Source organism: Stegodyphus dumicola, chromosome 2, assembly GCF_044657685.1.
Source record: "Stegodyphus dumicola isolate Sdum_Otavi_A_Nest chromosome 2, ASM4465768v1".
NCBI classification, from domain to species: domain Eukaryota; kingdom Metazoa; phylum Arthropoda; class Arachnida; order Araneae; family Eresidae; genus Stegodyphus; species Stegodyphus dumicola.
In genome coordinates, this window is record NC_140769.1 from 13118099 (window position 1) to 13141342 (window position 23244).

At 32.9% G+C, this 23244-nt stretch overlaps 1 protein-coding gene across 1 annotated transcript in view; it reads left to right on the top strand.

The window, feature by feature from the left end:
• The first annotated feature begins 11169 nt into the window (after positions 1–11169).
• Positions 11170–23244, top strand: part of sdk (sidekick cell adhesion molecule) — a 105290-nt gene continuing 93215 nt past the window's right edge. Inside the window, exons 1-2 of the mRNA XM_035361940.2 lie at positions 11170–11439; positions 13473–13885. Coding sequence (XP_035217831.1) covers positions 13543–13885 — 343 coding nt within the window. The 5' untranslated portion in view covers positions 11170–11439; positions 13473–13542. The remainder of the gene's footprint in view (positions 11440–13472; positions 13886–23244) is intronic.

The following is a 23244-nucleotide window of genomic DNA, read 5'->3' on the forward strand; positions in this document are numbered from 1 at the left end:
GAAATGCTACATTTGAATTAGTATTATGATACTAATTCAGAAGTCAAACAACAAAAATCAGCGTTATATTTACAAAGTTTTCACAGGACTAGTTTCGATGGTTTCACCGAACCACCATCCTCAGCTGCAAAACCGCAAATGAACAAGATAGGAAATAATGACTAGATAAGATAAGAAAGCCTGGACAAGAATAAGCAAGTGGCCCCATCTGTTGGTGAAACCAGAACTAAAACATAATTTCTTTAAAGGCCAAAGGCAAATTTGGATTGGAATTAGGATCGTTAACTAGAACAGAAAGATTTTTATGAATGTGAAATGCCTCTAGAAAATCCAGTTCTCCAATGGAAGATGTTTTTTGAATAATTTTGGCAGCAGAAAAATTGAAAGTGTGGTTTTCGGACCAACAATGCTGAGCAACAGAAGACTTCTGTGTTTCCTTTTTTCTAACATATGCCTCATGTTCCTTGACGAGAAATTTTAAGGCTCTCTTAGTTTGGCCAATGTAAATTAAACCACACTGGCAAGGAATCCTATAAATACCCCAGGAATTCATATCCGGAATGGGGTCCTTGAGTATAGACATTCTTTGGCCAGATGTCGCTGCTAGTGAAAAACAGGTCTGCCTGACATCCTATATTCTCTGAGTACGGAAGTTGTAGAAAGCGCGCAAAAAAGTGTTGCCGCGTCGTCAATCAGGGTTGTGCAGTTGACGTACTAGTAGACAATGGCTTTGTATATGTTTTCGCCGCTGATTTTTTTCATATTTAAACGAAGAATACGGTCGTAAATCTCTGAATCGGTGGCGAATTTATAGAAAATATGTTGATGCTTTTGCTCTGCCAGAAGATGTTTTCATTTCGTATTTCAGATTGCCAAAATTTATAGTTATTTTAATTTGCGATGAACTGATAGAGTATTTGGAGCCATATTCAGAAAATAAGAACGCAGTTTCTACTGAAAGAAAGGTTATTTATTCTATTCCTGAAATTATAGATATAAATTGTAATTATATGCTTTAAAAATGTAGAAGATAATAAGTTTATTAAGCACATATAGACATCCGATAAGCTTCTACTCCATTTATGTACAGCAAGAATTACGTTTATTTTAAAATCTAACAGTTGAATACCTTACGAACAATACTGTACACAAAAAGGAATGTCGTTCATTATTACGCGAAATTCACACTACTGTAAAATAAAAATTTAAAAAACAATTATAAAACTATAAAATAGCTTTATAATATATTTTCAGTAGCAGTACTACTACTAGTGCGATACTTTTAAAAATAAGTTTTAGCCTAGAAGGGCTATTAATTTCGTTTTGCCATTTTTGTAGCGTTTCACTTTTCAAATCGTTGCCACTAAATATCATCGCACTGTATTATATTTAAAGAAATTAAATAATGAGAAATCTGCATAAATGTATGAATGTTTCTCGTACTGTGATAAAACAACGGTACCTAGAGCCATGAAATTTTGAATAACGTAATCCTCCATCCTAATATAGGCATCTTGGAGGCCAAAATTTGGAACTGGGAATTTGTTTTATTATTTATTTCATATTTTGTAAAGCATTTATGAGTGTTTGATTAAGAAACTGAATGATTTCAAAGCGAGCAATGAGGGAAACTGGCTTGTATACACATTACATATGGGAAAAGCCACGAAAACGCCGATGCGGGCAGCTCCTTCGTGGGATTCGAACCTCGGACCAAACTACCTGCGTTCAGCGACTCTACCGCTCGGCCACTGGTTGGCTTATTAGCAGAATTATACTGTATTATTATTTTATTATGCTATAAAGTAACAATGCTATAAGACTGAGGCATACCTTTAGAATTTTCGATACAAAGTTTCGCGCACTAGAGACGAAAATGTTTTTTTTTTTTTTTCCTCTTTTTTGTTCATGGAATAGTACTTTTGTAATCCATTAGTATTAAAAAATCATTATTTCTTTGCAAACTTAAAAAAAAAGATACTGTTCATAGCAGAGTTCTCATTTTTATATTGTAAAAGAGATATTGATTATTATTAGTTTTCTATTCAATGTGTCGAAACGCTGGTTTGACAAGGACTTCAACTGCAGAAAAATATTTAAAGAAACAGTGCGAATCTGGAAAAAAATCACCTTCAGTATATTTAAAAAACACTGATAAATTTATAAAATAATTTGAATTAATATAAAAGATTTTCTTATATGAAATTATCTAAGTGCATTCAGTTACAATATTATTAACGCGAATATCGTTTTGTGTAAAGGTAAAGAAAATATTTTTTCGCACTAAATTAATTAATGGATTATTTATTTTGAGCAAAAAAAAAAAAAAAAAAAAAAAAAAAAAAAAAAAAAAAAGCACGAAAATCCGAGTTTAAATTATCGCGAAAAGTCAAAGAAACGTTTTGTCAAAGAACGATTCATCTTAAACCCTGTTCTTCAATTTCCTATAGCCCACCAGCGGCCGAGCGGTAAAGTCGCTGAACACTGGTAGTTCGGTCCGAGGTTCGAATCCCGCGAACGGGCTGGCTGCATGGGTTCCGAGGTTCAAATCCCGCGAACGGGCTGGCTGCATGGGTTCCGAGGTTCGAATCCCGCGAACGGGCTGGCTGCATGGGTGTTTTCGTAGTTTTCCCCATGTGTAACGTGTATACGAGCCAGTTTCCCTTAGAAAGACCTCCACGAAAGGCATCCCTCCTCTTAGGCAGATAGCCCTAGTGTGCTTTGCCATAATTAATACACACACAATTTCCTATATACGTCGTACATTGATTACTCTTACTTTTACTTGCATTGTGAAAATAGTATTACTATCTTCTAACTATTTTCACAGAATAAAATCTTTAAAGGAGGAAGAGTATTTTAAATAAGCAGTTTATATATATATAAGAAATTAAAATAACAGCAATGTAATATTAAAAAAAAGTATTAGTAATTGTGTGACAAAAATTACAATACGAATTAATCACACATACAGGATAGATTAGTTTAATTTTGGTATATATTTTATATTGAAAAATATTTTCTTTCATGTTAATTATAGAATAAATTATTTAAAATAAAACATTTTGATGCGTGTGTGATAGCTGAATGCAGCAGCAATCGGCCGTACTGTAATAGCGAATGAATTTTAGTCCTTTTCCTGAAAGAAATAATTTTCATAGAAAAGAAAAGAAAAAAAAGGAAGAAATATTTTCTTTCTAATTTCTTACTTAAAGAAATATTTTTCTACTATTAACTGTAAAATAAAATGCGTGAAAACAGCTTAATGTAAGCATATTAAAAAAAAAAAAAAAAAAACTTAGTTTGCATTTAGATTGTAATGCAAGTTAATCATATTATAAATTTAAATGAATAAAATTGTTTATTTCTAAAAAGATTTGAAGTAAGCTTAATTCATTTACTCTTATCTATTTACCGTTGCTTTTATGGTATCCCATATCACTCTATATTTCTTAGTCCTAAATTCCTGCATATATAACTTTCCTCTTAAAAAACGGGATCTTTAAAAAATGGATAACATAGCAGCATATTCTGCTGCGTGTTGGTCATAATACTGCTTTGTGCCATTTTTTTTCAAACTACAAATGCAGCGTCTGAGTTAGTGAAATAATAGGAGAATATTCCTAGAACTTCAGCCAGCGCGCGCTATAAATTTCGTCACTCGTCTGTACTGCGATTGGTCTAAAGCTCCTTGAAGCCTTGTCCCCTTTTAGTAAAGTCAAACGGACCCACCCGCCCACCAACTGAGGACCACAGAATGGCTTTCTCCGATAAGTTGTGATGGGTTGTCCATACCGGTTTTTTGAGTCAATAGTGTTCACTCAAGTTGTAGACAGATCCAGTGATCATAGAATAGGCGTCCTGGTAAGCTAAACCCATGGCTTCATGGAGCTGGCGTCATATTCTTAGCCTACCATCAGCTGATGCAATCGGAATCGAGGTTCATCAATCCATGTTACTCGTGGATTATCCAGTCATGGTGTCCTGTGGATCATCCAAGATATGACGTGCAATGAGAAATGATAGTCTCGTTAGTCTGGCTTTTGAAACCTATCCGTTTAAGCGAATTCTGCACAGTCTATCTACTGATTGCCTGACTGGATCTCTCATTTGGTTGAGTGGTTATGTAAACTAAAGTGTGGCGTTATTGGCTACTTTCAATACGGCTGAAACTTCGAATATGACGATCATTTAAAGCTGCAGTTCTTTCTTTCCTTGCACTTGGTGTGAATACTGTATAAGGTATTTTTCCCGCCTTCTTAGTGTGCCTTCGTGGTGTAGTGGTCTGCACGCTGGGAGCGTATTCCAGAGGTCCGTGGTTCGATTCCCGACGAACGCGTTACTTCATTTTTCACTTCTGCTTGTTTCAAAAATAACGTAGACTCTACAACTGTTCCTTTTTCAGCTATCCATGTACTCTTGATACTATCGAACTAGAAAAGTCCAATTCTTGAAGTACATCGGAACTGATTTTACGGGCTCAATCAACTGATCAAAGGCGCCTAAATCGCGATTTTCGTCCATCATGTTTTTAAGGTATATTTTAGTTTTACAACAGTTATTTGAATTTCAATATACTTTCCTATCGATTCCTGTTTCCACTTACAACTCCCTACCAGAATGAGTTTTTGGGAAGTTTTGGGACCTCGAACAGCGAGAATATAGAAGAGGAAATACAATAGCTCCTTATACCGCAGCCCACCAGCGGCCGAGTGGTTAAAGTCGCTGAACACTGGTAGTTCGGTCCGAGGTTCGAATCCCGCGAACGGGCTGGCTGCATGGCCGTTTTCGTGGTTTTCCCCATGTGTAACGTGTATACGAGCCAGTTTCCCTTAGAAAGTCCTCCCCGAAAGCATCCCTTCCCTTAGGCAGATAGCCCTAGTGTGCTTTGCCATAGTTAAATACACCACACATTATACCGCAAAGGTATCACCGCTTACCTTTTATACCAGCGCAAAACATTATTATGTCGATATGAGCTTTAATATCAATAAACGGACTCGATGCACGCACGTTTTTGTTATTTTTTTAAATTTATTAGGTATGAATTTTATAATACTAGCTTTGCCATAGTTTCTGCTTTGACCTTAGTTGATTAAATAAACGAACTCATCTTTTGAATCATAAAAACTTTCTTTTTAACATTTGTAGACATACTGTATCATTTTTCAAAATAAAAAATTTGGCTTTTCAGATTTTTTTTTTTTTTTTTTTTTTTTTTTTTTTTTTGTTTTGGTACGCACAGAGAAAATTTTATTTGTTACAGCACCTATTAGTATTTTAAACGAACTTTTTATTTCAGCTTTTCAGCAATAATAATAAACAATTCTCTTTTGTCAGTTTTAAAACAAACATTTAATAATGACTTTCTAGTCGTGACAAGATTCCCTACTATTTTCATACGCTTTCTGCTTTGCAAACAAAAGGAAAATTGACATCAGAAACCGTCTCTGTTTAATGGAGAGCAACAAATGTGCTGACTGCGCAAGCGTATTTGCAGTTGAATTAACGGAAGTAACTCGGGATTTATTTGAGACAACAGATTTTGGTTTCTTTTGCAACCTTGGAGCACTACACGCTGTTTGCTCAAGGTGATATCAAAGGATCCTCTGATAAGCGGATTAAAAGCATGCGTTAAGAGTAAAGGAAACTGACCAAAAACTCAGTGCCACGTAACAGTTTTCTAAAACTTTGCGTTAATTCTGATCCCAAATTCTTTTCTATCACAGTACTTAATTCATATACAAAATCTTTAATCACAGTTTTTTAAATAGATTCTTTTGAATAAATGCTCATAAATATTTCGACAGGTATTAATAGAGAATTGATATCGCGTAAAACATAATCTTTTCTTGAAATACTAAGTATGTCTGCATAAATTGGCCTATGGATGCCGAATGATTGAAACAGCTAAATAATAACTTAACCTGGGTTTAAAAACTGACGAATTTGGCTGCCTGTATTTACATTTCGTAGTTCTCACTATAAAGCCAGTTTCTTTTGAACGCATGGTCATCACTTTATCCACCTTCCTCCGTTTGTCCGTAGGAATTTCACGAAGTTGACAAGTGACGGGTCAGTCGAACAGCCCGACACTTTGCACATCGTGTGATATTCGCAGCTATAGCGGATCATCAGTCAGTCAGTTTCTTTCAGAAATTCCTTTATGAAAGCATCCTTTCTACAGGTAATCCTTTTGTGCGTTGTCTTAGTCAAATAAAGCAAGCTTATAAAGGTGCCGGAACTTTATGAAGGCTGTTCAATGCATAAAACGTCCATAGCGCACCACTAATATGCAGGTGCTGGCGTCTTCGTAAAGATCAAAATTTTTAATCTGAATCAGGCAAGTTAAGGCCGGATAACCACTTATGCATACAAGACCCTATCTTAAGGCCTCATATTTTACTGGGCTCAAAGTTATCCTATACCCTATAAATAATCCTGTCCTCCCCCCTCTAACAAAATACGAATTTCCAAACAGGAAACTCATACGACTTTCCAAACAGGAAACTTGAATAATCAACTATGCTCTGTCTGGAATTCGAACCCCGGATCTTCCAGTTTGCCACACAGACGTGCTAACCACTTACGTTCCAGCATCCCACATGGGGGAATACAATAACTCCTTACTTTCTCTCTTACTTAAACGGCCAGTGGGAAGAAACATGAGATCCAGTTCGCCAAATCCAAGCACCTATGATTTATTTTTCATTTATTTTTACTTCAGTATCTATTCTAATGACTGTTAGTCTCCCAGACGAGATAATGATCAGCAACACTTACGACCGTATCGAAAGGCCCGTGGTCGAATTCCGGAGAAGCCATGGTTGTTTGCAAGCGTATAGTGCCTGTGCGGCAAAGGGGTACGGTTAATGGAAATTCTCCACAGAGGTTGGTTATAGGGGACGAGGGATGGAGACTTTCGGACCCTACCTCGCGGTGTTCTCTCTTGGAATTTCAAATTGTGGAGGAAGCTTAACAAGTTAGCTAGATAAAAGTTAGCTAGTTAGTACCTCAGTCACCCTATGGTACTACAAAGTGGCTTGTTCTAGTTTCTAGCCATGTGATGAATATTAGAATTTTCGGAGAGAGAAGTCAAATGTGTTCTTACTGGGATTCGAATTATGAATCTTCCGATTGCTAGCTTGATGTGATAGCCAGTTGCACTACAGCAAACACAAGAAAATACGATAATTGTTTTCAAATCGAAGAATAAACATCAGCAATGAGATTTGTGAAGGGAAGCTATACCTAGAACCCCGACTTACAGTAAGCGAGCAGTGAGGGTATAAGGCATTTCTCCCACTTCCCTTGCTTGCCTTCGTGGTGTAATGGTAGCACACTGGGCCGGTATTCCAGAGGTCCGGGGTTCGATTCCCGGGGAAGGCGGTTGCATATTTTTCATCTTTTCTGCTTCCAATCAACCTAATGACTCTACAAGTGTCGCCCGAACTAAAAGGGTTGTGAATGATGATTCTCCGCACCCAGGATTTGGCGACTAAGTCCCCTAAAACCCTAGTCGCCCTTTAAAAAGGGGAGTATATAAGGTATTTCTCCCACTTCCCTAGCGTGCCTTCGTGGTGTAACGGTAGCACGCTGGGCCGGTATTCCAGAGGTCCGTGGTTCGATTCCCGTTGAAGGCGGTTGCATATTTTCCCTCTTTTCTGCTTCCAATCAACCTAATGACTCTACAAGGGAACTGTGACTGTGGTGTTGCCACCTTTATGCAGAGGCATCAGTTTGCAAGTTTGAGGTTCTTGTTTTCTTTTCTGATTTACTGCGTTTTTTGTTTTCCTACAGCGAATGTTAAAAATTAATATTTTAATTTTGATTAATGAAATATTCTGAATTCTTTATCACCAGCAAATTTTAATGCAACATAATGCTTGATGTTAATATAATTATAAAATATCTTTTTACTACTGCACGTAAATAGAATGTATGCATAAGCTAAACAAGCTAAATTTAGAGCCTCCAAATGGTCAGTATTTAAGAAATTGATGAAAATATAAAATATTTTGCAGTAAATTTATCAAGTCATATGATTACATTTTCATAATTTTAAATAATTACATTTCTTGGTTCTGATGCTGAAATAAAAATTCACTTTTTCTATTAGTATATCTAAGAATTGTTAAAACTACAAGAAATTTTTAACTTAAGTTATAACAAATTAAATGGTTCCCGCTGAGTAAGCCTGCTCTGATCATAGCAAAACAAACACGAGCATTCTGTCCATGGTTTCACTGAGTAAGTTTCACATATATGCTTACGCAACTTCATCTTCCTTGATTGGCTAAGGCTTAGAACCTTAATACAGGTGTAAACAAACTTAATTTTTCCGCCTTGAGCACAAAACCATATGATGGAAAATCCCTTGTCTGAACGAAGCCTAATATACTACTGACACTTTATAAAATCCTTTTTATTTTACCATCGTTGGAATCTTCCCTTCGAAAGCTAATTGATGAATCTGAAACCATATGTGTTTGCATAGATTTTGCATGGGGTTATGCCCTTATGGTTTGTGGAGCACATTGAGGCTAAGTATATTGGTAGATGGGGACATAAGTAAATACGGTAGGCCCCCTATCCAAACTTTAGGGTTCGAAACTGGTTTTCTGAAAAATAAATCCTCTGAAATTTATATTGTAAGAAACTTCTAGTGCTTACGAAAACAAAAGAAAATTGGGGCATTGTGAAAGATAGAAAGACAAGTGCTTCGACTTCATTTTCTTACAGTAGGTTATATACCATATCTTCTGCAGAATAACGCTCGCTTTTAAGAAAAAAATTAAAATTGAAATTTCCGAGTGCGCGTTATGCTCCGGATATAAAAATAGTCGATTAAAAAATAAGGAAAAGGTAAGCATATAAAAATTAGATTTCTACGTGTATTTAAATGCTGCTTTATTTAAGACAAATGACATGCCTTACGAACTTAAAAAAAAATTCATTATCATATAACATGAAAAGTTTTTTCATGAAAGAAAGTCTTACGTTCTGTTTTCTATTTTAATGCACATCGTGGAATTCTGTTTCATCCTCACCATCACTGTTACTATGATCTGTAAATAATCATCTTCCATTCTATCTACATAGTTAGATATACTACACTTTTTTCAATCAATTTTGAACTACGATCAAGTTTAATTTAATTCCATGCTTTTATTATCCAATCACACATTATTCCTAGACTGGCATGACGCATTTCGCCTCCTTTTGTGAATATTTTTTCACTTTCTAACAACCTGACTTTAATCCGTCTTGAGTAACTGCCATATCTGTATTACACTCTTTCAACAATTTCTTCGTACATTAGATGGGGTCTGAACATTTTCCAAACTAAAACGCTTTCTGGATTCTTTAAGGCAACAGGATGCTTTTGTCAAACATTTCTTATCCACAATCTCACATCAATTTGATCCATGCATCCTTTCTTGTGAATATGAATGAGAACACCATTTAAGAAACTGCATCTTAACTTCGTCTTTCTTTAAAAAACATAAATAGGTTTTAGTATTGTATCGTCCACTAACCAGGAAAGCACTATAATGGTGTGAAATGTTTCGTGACTTTTAGTTTTTATGTGAACCTTTTTTTGTTTTTTCCATATCAATTGCTTTATTTCCGATCATATCAGACATTATTGGAATTTAATCCATAATTACAATATGTGACAGGAAGTAATTTTTTTTTGCCTTCGTAGGTCAGTACCCTATTTCTGAAAACTTATCAATTTGTCGTTCAAATCTTTCGGAAGATTTTGAGAAACATTTGTTTTTTTCTCGTAGAAATATTCCGCGCCACAAATTAACTACACCAACTCACAGTTGCTTTAAAATTTTCATTTTCATTTGCATTTCGTTTTACCCACTTTGCCACTTTTTGCTTCTTGTTACAATTAATCTATTTCGTAGATTTTCTAAGACCCAATTCGCAACACTTTTTTTCTAGATAGGCCAGCTCATTACTTCTTTTTGCAACGCACCTTTATTCTTTGGCATATTAAATACTGTGACTTAATTTTTGTTCCACTCATGTACGGAGCTTTCACCAGCACCAAATATCCTTACTGCAACACGATTTCCATTTTCTGTCGCAAACTGAATGACTTTGCATTTGAAATCAGCACTGTGTTTGTTTCGTGTGATAGGAGCCATATTTACTAATAAAAGGAAAGCTAGATCAACTATATTTCGACTGAAACAAATGCGACTTATTAAAACCTTCGCTATTCACTTCAGAATCATGGCTTTAAAATGACTAAAGAAACAGAAAACGTCTAACTCCTAATTCCATAAATTCATTCGGGTCGGAAATGCTTTCTTACCCCCAGATTATGTCTACCTTTTCTCGAAACTCTATAATAACATGTGTTTCTAAAGTTATTCTAGAGTTTCTAGAAAATCTAGAATAAATTGTGCATTGAATAGAACCCCTCTCTTTGCAAAATTAATTCCTCTCTCAAGCATTATTCTCTCCACACATATTGTTTCTATTATATCTTGTAAATTCAGTATATGATTGTTTGAAAAATTTACTAGTAAATGAGAAAAATTTTCTAGTAAATGACCTCAAAAGACAAGAGCATCTCACGTATATCTTTCAGGTTTTTTCAAGACTTTTGGAATACTGCAGTATTTATTCTCTCATTTTCAGAAAGTAGTGCATCTGTTCAAAGACTATTTTCTGTAATAAGCAGTACATATCAATGGAGAAATTTACAGTTACGTCAGGTACGATACAAAACTATGATCTGGAAGGTGAGATTTTTCTCATTACGGTTTCGACAGATCGAAATTTGTTTGTAAGATCACTTCGTAACTTCCTTCGCGCGATACAATCCCGCTAAAATTTTGTTCGCCTGTAAAGAACACTTTAATTTTTACATGGATTTTAGTACTGAGAAGAAATGGTAAATTCAATTCAACATCTTTATATCATAAAAAATTTTAATTCTTCTTTCTTTATTATAATTATAATTTTTACGAATATTATGTTTTTATTTACACTCTAAAACAACTTTTGTCTGTTACATAAATTTTATACTATCAATTTCAGGACTGTTTGTGTTTCAACATACGGCTACCAGAGGGCGATAAATACCAGTTTCATCGATGAAGAATATCAGAATCATCGATTTGGCGAACAGAGCGTTTATTCTGTTGTCTGTTTCTCTCGTTTGTTGCGGCGGAAGCATATTGTAGTGTTTACCGTGGGGAAAGTTTGGATTTCATTTCAATTTGGGATTTTTGCATCAATTGCATTTTGTATTCTTTATTGTGAAAGGAATTTTGTGCCTTAGTAAACAGCTGTCTTATGTGTTTAATGGTTTTAAATGTTTCAATCAACCTTTATAAGCTAAGGGGCGGTGTGATTTGCTGCACACCGAACAGGTGAAAGGTACCTTGCCCCTAGAAAGTTGAACGAGAACAGGTAAGATAACATGGCGTCTTCGCCAAGCGATTTGTTATTTTTTATTTGCTGATATTACAGAATTTTTGACAGACGTTTTTGAATGGTACTGAAATTTTTGAAAAAGCTTTAAACGCTTTAATTTGAATTATGTGTACCTGCCGTTATGATAACAGTGTTTGTTTGCATTATAAAAGGAAACAATTACATGCTTGATGCTGATTTCACCGATTGTCATTTTCGTATTTGTCTTGATTTGTGTCAGTTTAAATTAGTAGTTATTTGCATAATGCACGATCTTCATAAGTTTGTTAATTAGATATCAAATATTGTGTTGAAACTTAGTTTATGTTAGAAAAAGGTGTTGAAGTGATGGAAATTCCGACTAAAAAAAATTAATATAATGCACAGTAATTTTATTGTTCATTGTTGGATAAGAATTTCTGTGAAAAGAGTGGGAAAAATATTTTATATTACATTACTAGGGCTTAGGTAATACATTAATAGAAAGAATTACATAAAATTTAAAAAAAAAAAAAAAAAAAAAAAGAAAGAAAAATGTAAAAGATATCCTTAAAAACTTCCGTACAGCCTGTTGAATAATCCGAACAAAATAATTTCTTGCATTTTATGTTTACCAGATGTGTCAGGATTTGCAAAAAACTGAGAATAAATATATCTGAGTTGTGATTGATCAGATTAAAAGGACAACAGTTGTACCCTTTAAATAAAAAGGCTCCATTGAAAAAATAGTTCAAAGTTGATAGAAAAGATTGATTTATAGAAAAAATGCTGTAGATCAAAATTCAGTATTTGATAGCAGAGCAAGTAGTATCCACTGGATTATTATGGATTATAATTTATCTACAAAATTATGAGTAAGAGCTGTAATTTTTTAGGCATTTAATTTTAGCACCTCAGAGTCAGTTATCTTTTTTTCTTCTCCCATGGTTAAATGTGGTGTATATTTATCATTTAGTTGGTTGTACAGGATTTTTGTTTCTTTTGTCTTAAAAGTCAATTTATAAACATATCATTAATTGACATCAAGAATTTGTAATCTGTTTGTAAAATTAGAAAATTATGAAACAGTATGAATGATGTTCCCTAGATATTAAGCTGCTTAAAATGTATTATATGTATTCTGAAATTTAGTCCTATTTTAAAACTTGATATAAAAATTTGAATACAAGTTTTTACAATTTTTCATGCTACATCATATTTTGAGATGAAAATTTGTCATCTGAATGATTGATTATATTTACTCAAGCATAAACAAACTTTCTGGCCAAAGGCCCAAATCCAAATTACAGGTTTAAATAAATTTTCTGTTCTAATTAGGATTTATGTTTTTTCTCAGAGAATAATTGTTGTTTTAGGCTAAAACTTTCTTCTGCTAGTATGAAAAATTTCTGTTACTTAATTCATAGACATCCTAAAGGACTACTGAATAGTATGTAAACACATACCTCTTCCAAAATTAAGTACATAGTAATGGATAATGATTTATGATATTCTGGGTTCATTTAAGGAAGAATAGTAGTTCTAAAATAGTTTATAAGTTGACAAATTCAAAATTTATCTTAAATTTTCCTTAAATAGGCATCAAAAATCAAAATGCAGAAAAGTAAACAGTACTTTTCTGTTATCAGAATTCAGAAATGCATATGTAAAAAACCTCACACAAATACACACATACGTGTATACATGCATATTTCTGAATCCAGTCCCAATAACTGAAAACTACAGATTAAACTATTTAAGAAATATTATGACTGTTATTAGGGTACACAAAATTAAATATTTACATTGAAATTCTTGAAATTATTTTTGAGTTTAAAGAAAATTCCTGTGATTATTTACTGTTACCATAGAATAAAATCTAAATTCTAGAAATACTTTTTATATGTAGAACATATGAATTATTTCCACATGGTTTTGATCTTTTCCGTGGTGTTGTGCTTAATTCATTTAAATGTACATATTAATATGTAAAATATTATTAATATTTTTCAATATATTTTGTGTACTTCTAAGTTTATTCTTTTTTTCAGGTTTTTCTGAAAGCAAGGAAAATGACTCATTACATCATACTCTGATAGTGTCTGAAACTAAGGAAAAGATATGGATAAGATTTTAAGCTCTGAATTATTTTGCAAATTTCCAGACCACAGACCTGGGAACAAATTATTTACAGACAATGACAAAAGGTGGCTAAGGATTTTAAACGTTCCATTTTCCATATGGCATAAATTAAACATTAAAGTGGCTAAGTTATTGAAAGTTCCTGAAAAGAAATATTGTGATAAATCAATTTCTGATATCTGCCACATGAAATCAAGAACAAATTGTGCTGCGACTCCGTCCATGTTTTCACATTATGCTTACTCATTTTTTTATATGTCATTGTTAAAGTTGTTTTCATGTTTTATCATCATTTTATTAATTTCATCTACTGTTTCTGCAGGTAAGTTTTAATTTGTATACTTTCTTTTTAGTAAGTCTAATATTCTTAAAGATTCACCTTTCATTTTTAATGTGTTATTAAAATTTTATTATTATTTTATTAGTGAAGTAGTACTGGGTATTAAAGATCACATGATTAATAGCAATTACTGGTACTTGTCTATTAATCAGACATAATATTTTAATAATGCTTGGGAATAAGGGATATTTATTATCACCGTTTAATGTCAAATCACGTATGTGTCAAAATCACTTACGTAGTATCACACGTTATTAAATTGGTTATCACTAAATTTTACTGGCTAATCATGAATTCTGAATCTATGAACTAGGTATGACTAACTGTGGGGTGCTGTGATCAAGTTGTTTCTACTTCTTTTATGTAGATTCCTAAGAATCTGATTATGTTTTACATTTTCCAAGTTGAATGATTATGTATTTGAAGATGAAATCACTTGTCTATAATTTGTCTAATGCATTTGTTGCCACTGGTGTTGACTGGGTGCAATCCTGGTATTCTAGCAAAAAAATTAACAGCCTTCACAGTAACTAGAAAAATTGTTTATATGGTGGTAATGTTCAGTCTCGGCAAGGATTGCACTGGTACCTTCGTGTCTGCTCTTTGATTGTGGGGATCTTACATGGTCTGGTATTGAAGGCTGTCTTTGGGTGTTTGGCTCCCGTTGGTCAACTCTGGGGAATGGTTGATGTTTAACTGTGTTCTCTTTGTGGTGGATGCATAGCCATCCATTACTGATTTGTGATTAAAAAAACCCAGATTTAGTGGAGCAAAGATTATCCCCCTGGGTTGACCGGAAGGGGGAGTTATGCCTCCTTGGATTGCCGCTAGGAGTTGGGGGCATTTAATTCTGTAAGGGTAGCCAATAGAGCTTGCCAGGTATGTGTGCCCCTTCCTCATGATGAACTGTGGCATGCTTTTAGCTACTGCAAGCATTAAAGATAAATAATGTGCCAATTAGTGCAAAAATTTGTTTATTTCATTTTAACAGTAAAAGGATCACGTGAATGTGTTGCTTGTACATGTCCTGTTTAGCTTAAAAAATGGCCAAATATTATAATTCTTCCAAGTTGTGATGTTTTTGGAGGCAGGGTCTATAAGTTTTCATGTGTATGCTTTTCACGTATAATGTATTTCTCTTCATATTCATTGAGAATTACAGATTATTTTCTTCCATATTGGAGTAGCTTTGTGATTTTATAGATAATGGTTTACTTTATAGATAATGGTTTCCATTCTTACAAGACTCTCACATAACACAACTGCTTTGAGTGTTTTCCAAAATTAAATTGCTCGGATGTTTAATGTACTGGATTGTATGCTAGTAGTTTCTTTCAAATAATTTTGTGAAAGTAGCTCTATTTAAACCAGCTGAATTATTCAGTAAGTCACAGACATATACTGCAATAATATAAAAAGACTACAGATTACTAGATATAGAAAATATTCTTAGCATGTGGAGATCTTTTACTTAGCGATATGTTAAACTTCTGAGCACTTTTATGGTCAAATTTGGACCACATATTCTTCTTTTGGAACACTTTTCAGATGGACAACATAGACTCAACACATTTCATTATAGTATCAGGCTTAAATGTGTTAGGGTACACCTTGGCGATTTTTAGCGGTACATGGATACCGAGTTCGTGCAGTTCTTTGACTTGTTATTTAACTTGTGTAGCGGCGATTTTTGGAGCAAAAATCGTGGCTACACAAAGCCAAAATAACAAGACGAAGAATTGCACAAACTCGGTATCCATGTACATACATATAAACCTATTTTCACCTGAAAAAAATCCCAGAATTGCACAAAAATGACATTGCACACTCCCTTAACTTTATCCATATACACATCGACCTATTTTCACTAAAAAAAAAAAAAAAAAATCAGAGAATTGCACAAGCTTACACACTCCCTGAGTTTGTCTATGCGCATATCGATATATTTTCACTTAAAACGTCAAAGAAACACCCAATTCAACAGTAGAAGCAAACAAAAAATGCATAATCTCAATAAACTACATTTTAAACCAAACAATGAAATAACATAGAAAAGGAAAAACCTGTTATTCATTTAAGCACTACACAAAGCAAATATTCACTTACCTTATTTAGAAATTCGTTTGTCTTCAGTCTGCGGCACACAAAATTCCTTAACAGCATCCAAAAACTTCCTAAAATTATCTGAACTAGAATTTGTATATCAGCGTAGGCACATAAATTCACAAAAATAAGAGTAAAAAATATACTACGTAGTTTCGGACTGTCCGGAAAATGGCTATAAGTAAACCTTCATTTACACACCAGTCAATTAATGCACTTTTCCCCTTTCGTTCAAAATCGTACAGAAACTTCAAATTAACCTTACTACATTCAGCCATTGTACCATTTAAACAATGAAACAAGGAATGCACTTCCTCAACAATACACACTACAAAAGCTCTTGCAAAATATCCCATTGCTTCATTCTATAACATTCAACTACCATGACCAATATCACTGATATGAGCCTATTGGATTTATTTGGTAAACAAGCATATCTAATTACATGTTAATCAAAAGTTCTTTATAGAAATGACTGGGAAATCTTCAGGTTTTTTTCTGTCTTTAAAAAATTTCAACCTTCACTCATGTTCAATATGGAATCCAGACCTTCCATAAATTTTTTAAAAATCTTTTGAATCATCCTGAATGTTTTTTAAGCTTTTAACAGTTGCAGGCTGACAAATCACATTTTCGTTTTAGTCTTGTTTTCATTTAGGCTTTGAATGATTATTTTATTTATTTTATCATGTATGGCTTCTCTTCTGTAAAGCCTAAACCTTATTAACCTTTTCTAGTCCTCTACTTAATAAGTGAATCCCAAAGACCAATATTTATTTGGAGCGTCATGTTGCACTTTCTGGTTTCCTTTCATTAGCATAGCTGGGAAGAAAAATGTGATGACAGTGTCAAAATCACCATTTAGTAAATGGTAGGAATAATGCAAGCCCATCACTAAACATTGAAGTATGGTTTTAAATCTGCAAATTATCATCACTGATTAGGAAGAAAATGGTAAAGTGGCTAAGAGGATAAAAATATTTCAAGTAAATTACTTAAGTGGTTAACATGGTCATTATAGGACTTGAACAGTGAAATTTTGTACTTGAACAAGAAATTATATCTCTCGATAAAATTAAAGACAAAGGTGTTAATACATAAACATTGAGCTTTTTTGTTCTTTTTTGCAAATTAACTTCTTTTGAGGCCATAAATATTTCATTAATTCATCAAAGGCATTTCATATTTTTGATTTCATAATTTATAAATGCAGTCTTACTGTATAAATGATCTAAAATCTGAAACTGCCAGTTCTCATGATTGCATATATTTAGCTTTGTATTGCCTATGATCTTAATCTATTCTAGTGATTTAAAATAACGTTTCCTTTTTTTTTCGGGGGGGGGGGAGGTAAAAATATATTTCAGGGTACCCTTTGGTGAAAATTGGCAGTTTTTTGGCATCATTCCTATTTACGTCCAATGCCTTCTCCAGTAAAATGGCTTCTAAAACATAATTAAAACAAAAATATATAATCAGCATTCAACGCATAAATAAGCCCTTACAAGTATTTTCTCATCAGTCAAATTTATCGCAATCAGGCCATAATAGGGTTTCCATAACATTCAACTGCTCAGGTGAACGCTTAAACAAAACAACAACTTGGTGATATCCAAGGGACATAGAGTAACCAAAAAAAAAAAAAAGCATTAGAAGCTTTAGATATCATTTAACCCATTAACGCCCAAATTATTTTAAAATGAGAATTTTTGAAAAATATTTTAAATTACATTTTTATATCATAAATAAAGGAATTATGAAGTTTCATTCAATTACCATAATTGAAAGTTCAGATAATAGGTGAACTAAAAATAGATCGCTGGGCACTTCTGGTAATAAAAGAACAAGTATTTGCTCTTTGATCTTATGTCTACAAATTTGCGAATTTAGTTAAAAAAATGTGAATTTTTTGCAAAATTAAAACCAACAATAAGATTCAAAAGAAAAAAATCTTATTTTACTTATCTAAACTTCCTTAGTTATATTTTTATTGAGCAAATTTGCAATATTTAAATGTGATACACCGGAAAACATTTCACACAAAGTGTTACATCGCGTTTTGTACAAAACCTAATAGGACTTCCCTTCCATTTTTGAAATTGGCTTCGTCTTTGGTTTCGTCTTTTACCTATAATGTGGTCTTTTCCATCTAAATGTACAGAGCCTATCACTTTGGTTTCTATGACATCACCAAATGTTTTCCAATGCTTTTCTTCGAATTTGTTCCCAGTTTGAAGTATGCAACTGCGATATGTCTTCAGATGTCTTTTATGTTTTTTTCACCACTCATGTTCCAAACGGTTCATTGGAAGCTTCAAGAGTATTGTCAACATTCTTCGCACCACAGTATAAGTCAAAATTCTAACAGTAGTCCTTGACTTCACACATGGCCCATGATTTATAGCAAAACTGTATAGGGTTGTCTTATTTTCCCACAGTTTCGCATATCTTTCTGTTTCATTTATTACACATTCGTAAAATTCGAGAGTTAAAAATTCTTCAAAAATTTCAAGTGGATTCATATTTTCTAAAATATTTGAAATAGTCGCAAGATTTTCACCAGACAAATTACCTTCTGTGTTAAAAGCATAAGTAGAGTTATTTTTTGTCCAATTTGCTTTTGGTTGCATTTTTTTGATAATTTCGAACTGACTCTATTTTATTTTCATTTTCATTACTGGCGCTAGGTGTAGATGGCAGTTGTTCCATAATGTTAGGTCCAAAATCATTTATGTTTTTACCAATGGAGTGATCATTTCATCATCATCAAAGCACTCTTTGTCAGTTAACTGGTCCTTCTCAGACGGTAAAGTAATTCCATCTGGCTCAATCTCCTTAGAAAACATATATTCTAATGCTTCTTCAATGGTGTGAAACACTTTACGCCTGGGCATTTTGGAAAAAATAAAAGAGTAAAAAACAGTGTTAGTTACCACTAACACCCAGCGATCTATTTATAAATCAGCATATTTAACCTAAAAAAATAATTATAAGAACAGTTATTTTAGTTAACTCTTTAATTAACTCTTTGATTGTTCTGCATCATTTAGATTAGAAAATCTAAATGATGCAGAACAATTAAAGAGGTATTGAAAATGTAGAACACGTAAGAAATGTATAATTTACTTTAAATATTTTTTCCCATTGGATACAAAATCCAAAGCTGCACTATGAAGCATCACTTGGTTAACTTCAGACGTTATCTGCTGAATTGTTCTGGAAAAGAATGTTTGAAAATGCCTTTTGGGGAATGGCCACATGTGTAAGGAAATCAACCAGTGATAAAAAGAAGTGATTAGAAGATACTCTTCTCAATGGTCCTTCTAAAAGTAGGTGATCACTGGGCAGTAACGGGTTAAGAACGATTATAATTTTACCATATATGCATTTTTATGTCGTAATTAAGTTATGTCTTGAATAAAATTATAGAATAATATTCTATCATAAGTATTACTCAATATTTGCTTTCAAGAGCTTAGTGCATTTTGAGAGATAGTGGAGTTTCTGAAGAGAAGAAGCACCTGTTTATCATTTGAAAGACATTGAACTTATCTGATAGTTAATGAGCTTAAACAAGTAAAAGCGAAAGTTAAATATTGTTTAAAAAAGACATTTAACGCATTTGGGTATTTATTGCTATTTTACTCATTTTACCACAAAAGACATGTTTTGAAGAACGTTCGTTTTGTTAAATGGTTTGTTTTATTTATTTATTACTATTATTTTTAATTTTTATTCAACTCTGTAAACATTAACAGATTAAAATAATGATTTGCCTAAACTTCAGACGGTTTAAATTTGATGTTGTAACCTAAGTTTACTATCAGTAATTAGCTGCCAGATTTGTCAAAGTAAAATAAATTTTTAGTGCACTTTTGACATAAAAGTCAATAATTCCTATTTAACTAAACAAATGTGTTGATTCAGTAAAAAATTCTGTAAACATATGAAATTGCTTTCTTCTATCAACATATCTTTAAATGATTTCTTTAAGTCTTTCCTGTAAAATTACGTATATGGATTATATTACTAGGCAGATAATGCATATTATTTGCATCTTCATTTATATGCAGGGTAGCTTTAGTCTGAATGTGATGATATGAATATCAAATATGTCAGGAATTTTCCCATTTGCGCTGCAAACTTTTGTAGTATAAGTTGTTAGTATAGTCATCTAGAAATTGAAAAATACGTGGTTTGAATATCAGCAAGAGTAAAATTCGTTTTTCATGTTTCTTTGCACCGGAAACTTAATAGACTATGGTGGCATCCAAACAGTGATGTAGTGGGCTTGTGTGGTCTTGATATGGATATCTTAAAAGGTAATAATATTTACGCGTTAATTAAATACTGTATATACTCATCTATTTCCATGTGTAAAAGTTTCTGAAAAGGTTTTTTTTTTTAATATTTGCATAATTTTCCCTTTCTCAAAGTATCAGAAAGTGAGCCTGAATAAGTTTTAAAATGAATTCGTGCACTTGGTGGTTGTTTCCATCTTATCAGTTTATTTGCTGTGAGATTTTTGGTGTATGGCCTCTAATTGATGAAGAAATTAAAGTGAAAACTTTAAGAAAGAATCTTACTTCTCTTGATGGTTCTGAAAACCATTGCATGAAGGAAAGACAGACATGATGGTGAAGACAATGGCAGCAACTTGTAAACTGTAGCAGACGACACAGCCAGCAGCACTGAATGATTTGAGGCCTAGCAAATAGCAGTGAACGACAGTGAGAACAAGCGAGATTCAAGATACAGTCAAAAGTCGTTAATCCAGACTCGTGGGGACTTCGGCGATTCCGGATTATCGATTTTTCCGGATTATAGATCATCAGTTTAAATCTGGTAAGATGACATGCAGAAATTATAACATTAAAAATATGAAACCATAATTTATGAAATAAAGAACAATTATGATCTAAAGGGTATCAAAATTTACATAAAAAAGCTTAATATTTATATGTTTACTTTACTTTCTTCCCTATCGGAGGCGAATTATAATGACGAGGAATTTGATTTAAATCATATCAAAGATGGAGTACATCGAGATGAAATACTACATTTAGTAAGGAATTATAAGCCAAATAAAATAAAAACATCTGCCCTGAAGACAAGGATAGTGCTGACAGATCAACTTTCAATTTATTGCGTGCGTGCGGTGGCGTCCCCCCGCCGCAGAGCAGCGTGGAATTGATAAACAGATTTCGGAATGGTTAGATAAACAAATGATATGCCTTTATCCATTTTTTGCAGCAATTCCACTTTTTGTTTAATGGACTTCAAAACATACTTTCGCTTTGTAGATCCTTTACATATTAGTAAATATATATCGGAAATTCTATTTGACATAATCGAAAGTTCAAGCTTACTTTTATAAAAAAGCTCTAACAGTCTGCAAAAAATAATAAGCTGGATCCAATTTGAAGATTAAGGAACAATGCAATCTGCAACATTAACTGAATTAGATAATTTTAGCTTAGCTTATACTGTCTGTTATACATTAAACGTGCATGCGTAAACGTATTTTGGGCATGCGCACACGCATATTTGCAGCCGTAAAGGTCAACGCGACGCATGCGCAAAAAGTTTGTAGCTTTGAGGCCCGGATTATAGATCATTCCAGATTATGGGTCCCGAATTAACGGCTTTTGACTGTACAGTGAAATAGAAATATCTTATTACACGTTGTAATGTCAATATTACTATATATTCTTATTGAAATATCTGTTTATTTTAGAGAAATAAAATTATATTTCTCATAGTTCATCCATGATTACTTTTCACTATAACTACATCTTTCAGAAATTAAGTTAGTTGCATAAATTTGCCGTCGATTTTTTTTTTTTTTTTTTACAGTAAAATTGGTAACAAAAGAAATATGAGGGAAAATATGCAAGTAAATACAGTAATTGCATTTATTGAAAGTTTAGAAATTTCCATTAGTAAAAATGTAGGACGTAATAATATGTCTTACTAAGTTGATAAATTAAAATCTGGTAAGTTTACCATAGTTTTGATTCACAATCCTCCTTACAGTTAGGAAAAATGTTGCCTATACTATCATTATGTATGGAGATTTTCTTTTTTAAATGTCTGGATTTTTTAAGTTTTTTTTTTTAGTTCTAGGTAGTAATAAGTATGGGGCTATTGGTAAACCCAATTTAATAGGTATATTTACTCTTTTAAAGCAGTCACATCATAATCTATAGAATGTTAAATTACTTTTGTGTCTGTCATTTAAAATGCTTTTTACTTTTTTCATTTGAATATAAATTTGACCGGAATAACAAGAGACCAGAATCTGTTTCAATATTTTGATACATTATTTTCATAATATAGTGTGTGAAGGACTGTATTATGAAGTGACTATATTATGAGAGTGTGAAGAACTGTGCATTTTGCTAGAGGTGTTGCTTCTTTTCTGGAACAATTTTTCATTCCAACTGAGCTCATTCTTTTAGATCAGGGGTCCCCAACCTTTTTGTTAAGAGCACATTCTAGAATATCTGTTGGACAGCAGGCACCATTTATTTTTTCAAGGTGAATTTTTAGTTGGATAGAGTTAATAACATAATAACATGCACACGCGCGCACACACACACACATACACACACACACACACAAAAAAAAAAAAAAAAAAAAAAAAAAGATCAATCACATTTCACTTTGTGCTGTTATCTGTCTTGGACACAATTTCTATTTCATTAAAAATGAGAAAACTTTCACATAGAATTTTATTGAAAACTAAAACATTTTTATTGTGATTGCACAGTAGCACGCACACATTAAACAATCAGTGGGGGCTATGGCACCTGCGGGCATAGGGTTGGGAAACCCTGCTTTAAATTTTTAATTTTCTTTTTTCTAGAGGAAGGAAATTATTAAAGTTGATATTTTTCCTGCGCTGAGAAAAGGATTTGCAAACGTGATATTATACCTGAAAAACTTTCCTTTCTGGAGGAAAAAAAAAAACACTTCAAACTATGAAAATATTTTTGCATGTATTTTCTGTTGCAGTTTTAAAGTATTAGATGCATTTGCAGTGAGAAATGTGATGAAAGAAAAGTTTCATCTTTCATAGGTCTTTTTTAGCACTCTGGAAAGGAATCTGTCAAATTCTTTCACCATTTATTTAGATGACCTTTTATATATTTTATGATAAGTTTGCAAACATTTGAAAAAATAATTTATCAATATATATATATATTGATTTTTTTTTCATTATGGTGATGGTTTAT